General features: G+C 42.6%; 1 protein-coding gene across 1 annotated transcript in view; it reads right to left on the bottom strand.

Annotated features, from left to right (window-relative positions):
* LOC107595216 (uncharacterized) overlaps positions 1 to 648 on the bottom strand; it is a 22736-nt gene that overhangs the window by 1279 nt on the left and 20809 nt on the right. Inside the window, exons 14-15 of the mRNA XM_016285560.1 lie at positions 537 to 648; positions 226 to 388 (exon numbers count right to left, since the gene is read on the bottom strand). The exon at positions 537 to 648 is cut by the window's right edge and continues 71 nt beyond it. Coding sequence (XP_016141046.1) covers positions 226 to 388; positions 537 to 648 — 275 coding nt within the window. The remainder of the gene's footprint in view (positions 1 to 225; positions 389 to 536) is intronic.

Genomic DNA, 648 nt, shown 5'->3' with positions numbered 1-648 from the left:
CCTCTCTCCGCTGGTGTCCAGAGTTACAGTCCTAAAAGAGAAAAAGGCAAAATATATCTGTGCAAAAATCACTGAACAAAAATTAATGATAAAGGAGTGCACAAAGTCTCCAGCAGAGGACAGCAAACCTCACCACCAGGGACACATTAAGGGCTGATATTTAGTGTTTGATCAAAGGAGTTTATAAATGACAGATTCGTAAACCTTCGCATATTCAAAACTCACTGAGGAGCAGCTATTGTTCGACAGAAGGCAAAGGTGAACAGAACAGTGCAGGTAAAGCTTAGTGGAGTTTGCAGTGAAGATGAACATCCTGAAGGAGAAATGGCTGGATGTCGAGATGCCGTTCTGCAGCAGCTCCACTGTGTGGTCATTTGGATTGGGACACCTGAGAATAGCAATAATGACAATCAACAAATCAAATTTTGATTTCAATAGAGACATTCAACCCTAAAGTGATTTCTTGTAAATCATCACATTTTTATTTCATGTGCAAAAAATGGAATCTGTGCCTTAAGGATTAGAAACAGCTTTACTCTGTGACGATGAGATCCCAGCGGAGACTGTAACCAGGATCGTTCACAGGCGTAGCCCAACACGTGTCCATCACCAGGGCAAACTGGTGGCTGTCAACCCCCTCAACACGAA

The sequence above is a fragment of the Sinocyclocheilus grahami genome, unplaced genomic scaffold, assembly GCF_001515645.1.
Source record: "Sinocyclocheilus grahami isolate Dianchi unplaced genomic scaffold, SAMN03320097.WGS_v1.1 scaffold198.1, whole genome shotgun sequence".
In the NCBI taxonomy this organism is placed as follows: domain Eukaryota; kingdom Metazoa; phylum Chordata; class Actinopteri; order Cypriniformes; family Cyprinidae; genus Sinocyclocheilus; species Sinocyclocheilus grahami.
The sequence above is the reverse complement of the archived record's forward strand: the minus strand, read 5'-3'. Positions and strand labels throughout refer to the sequence as shown.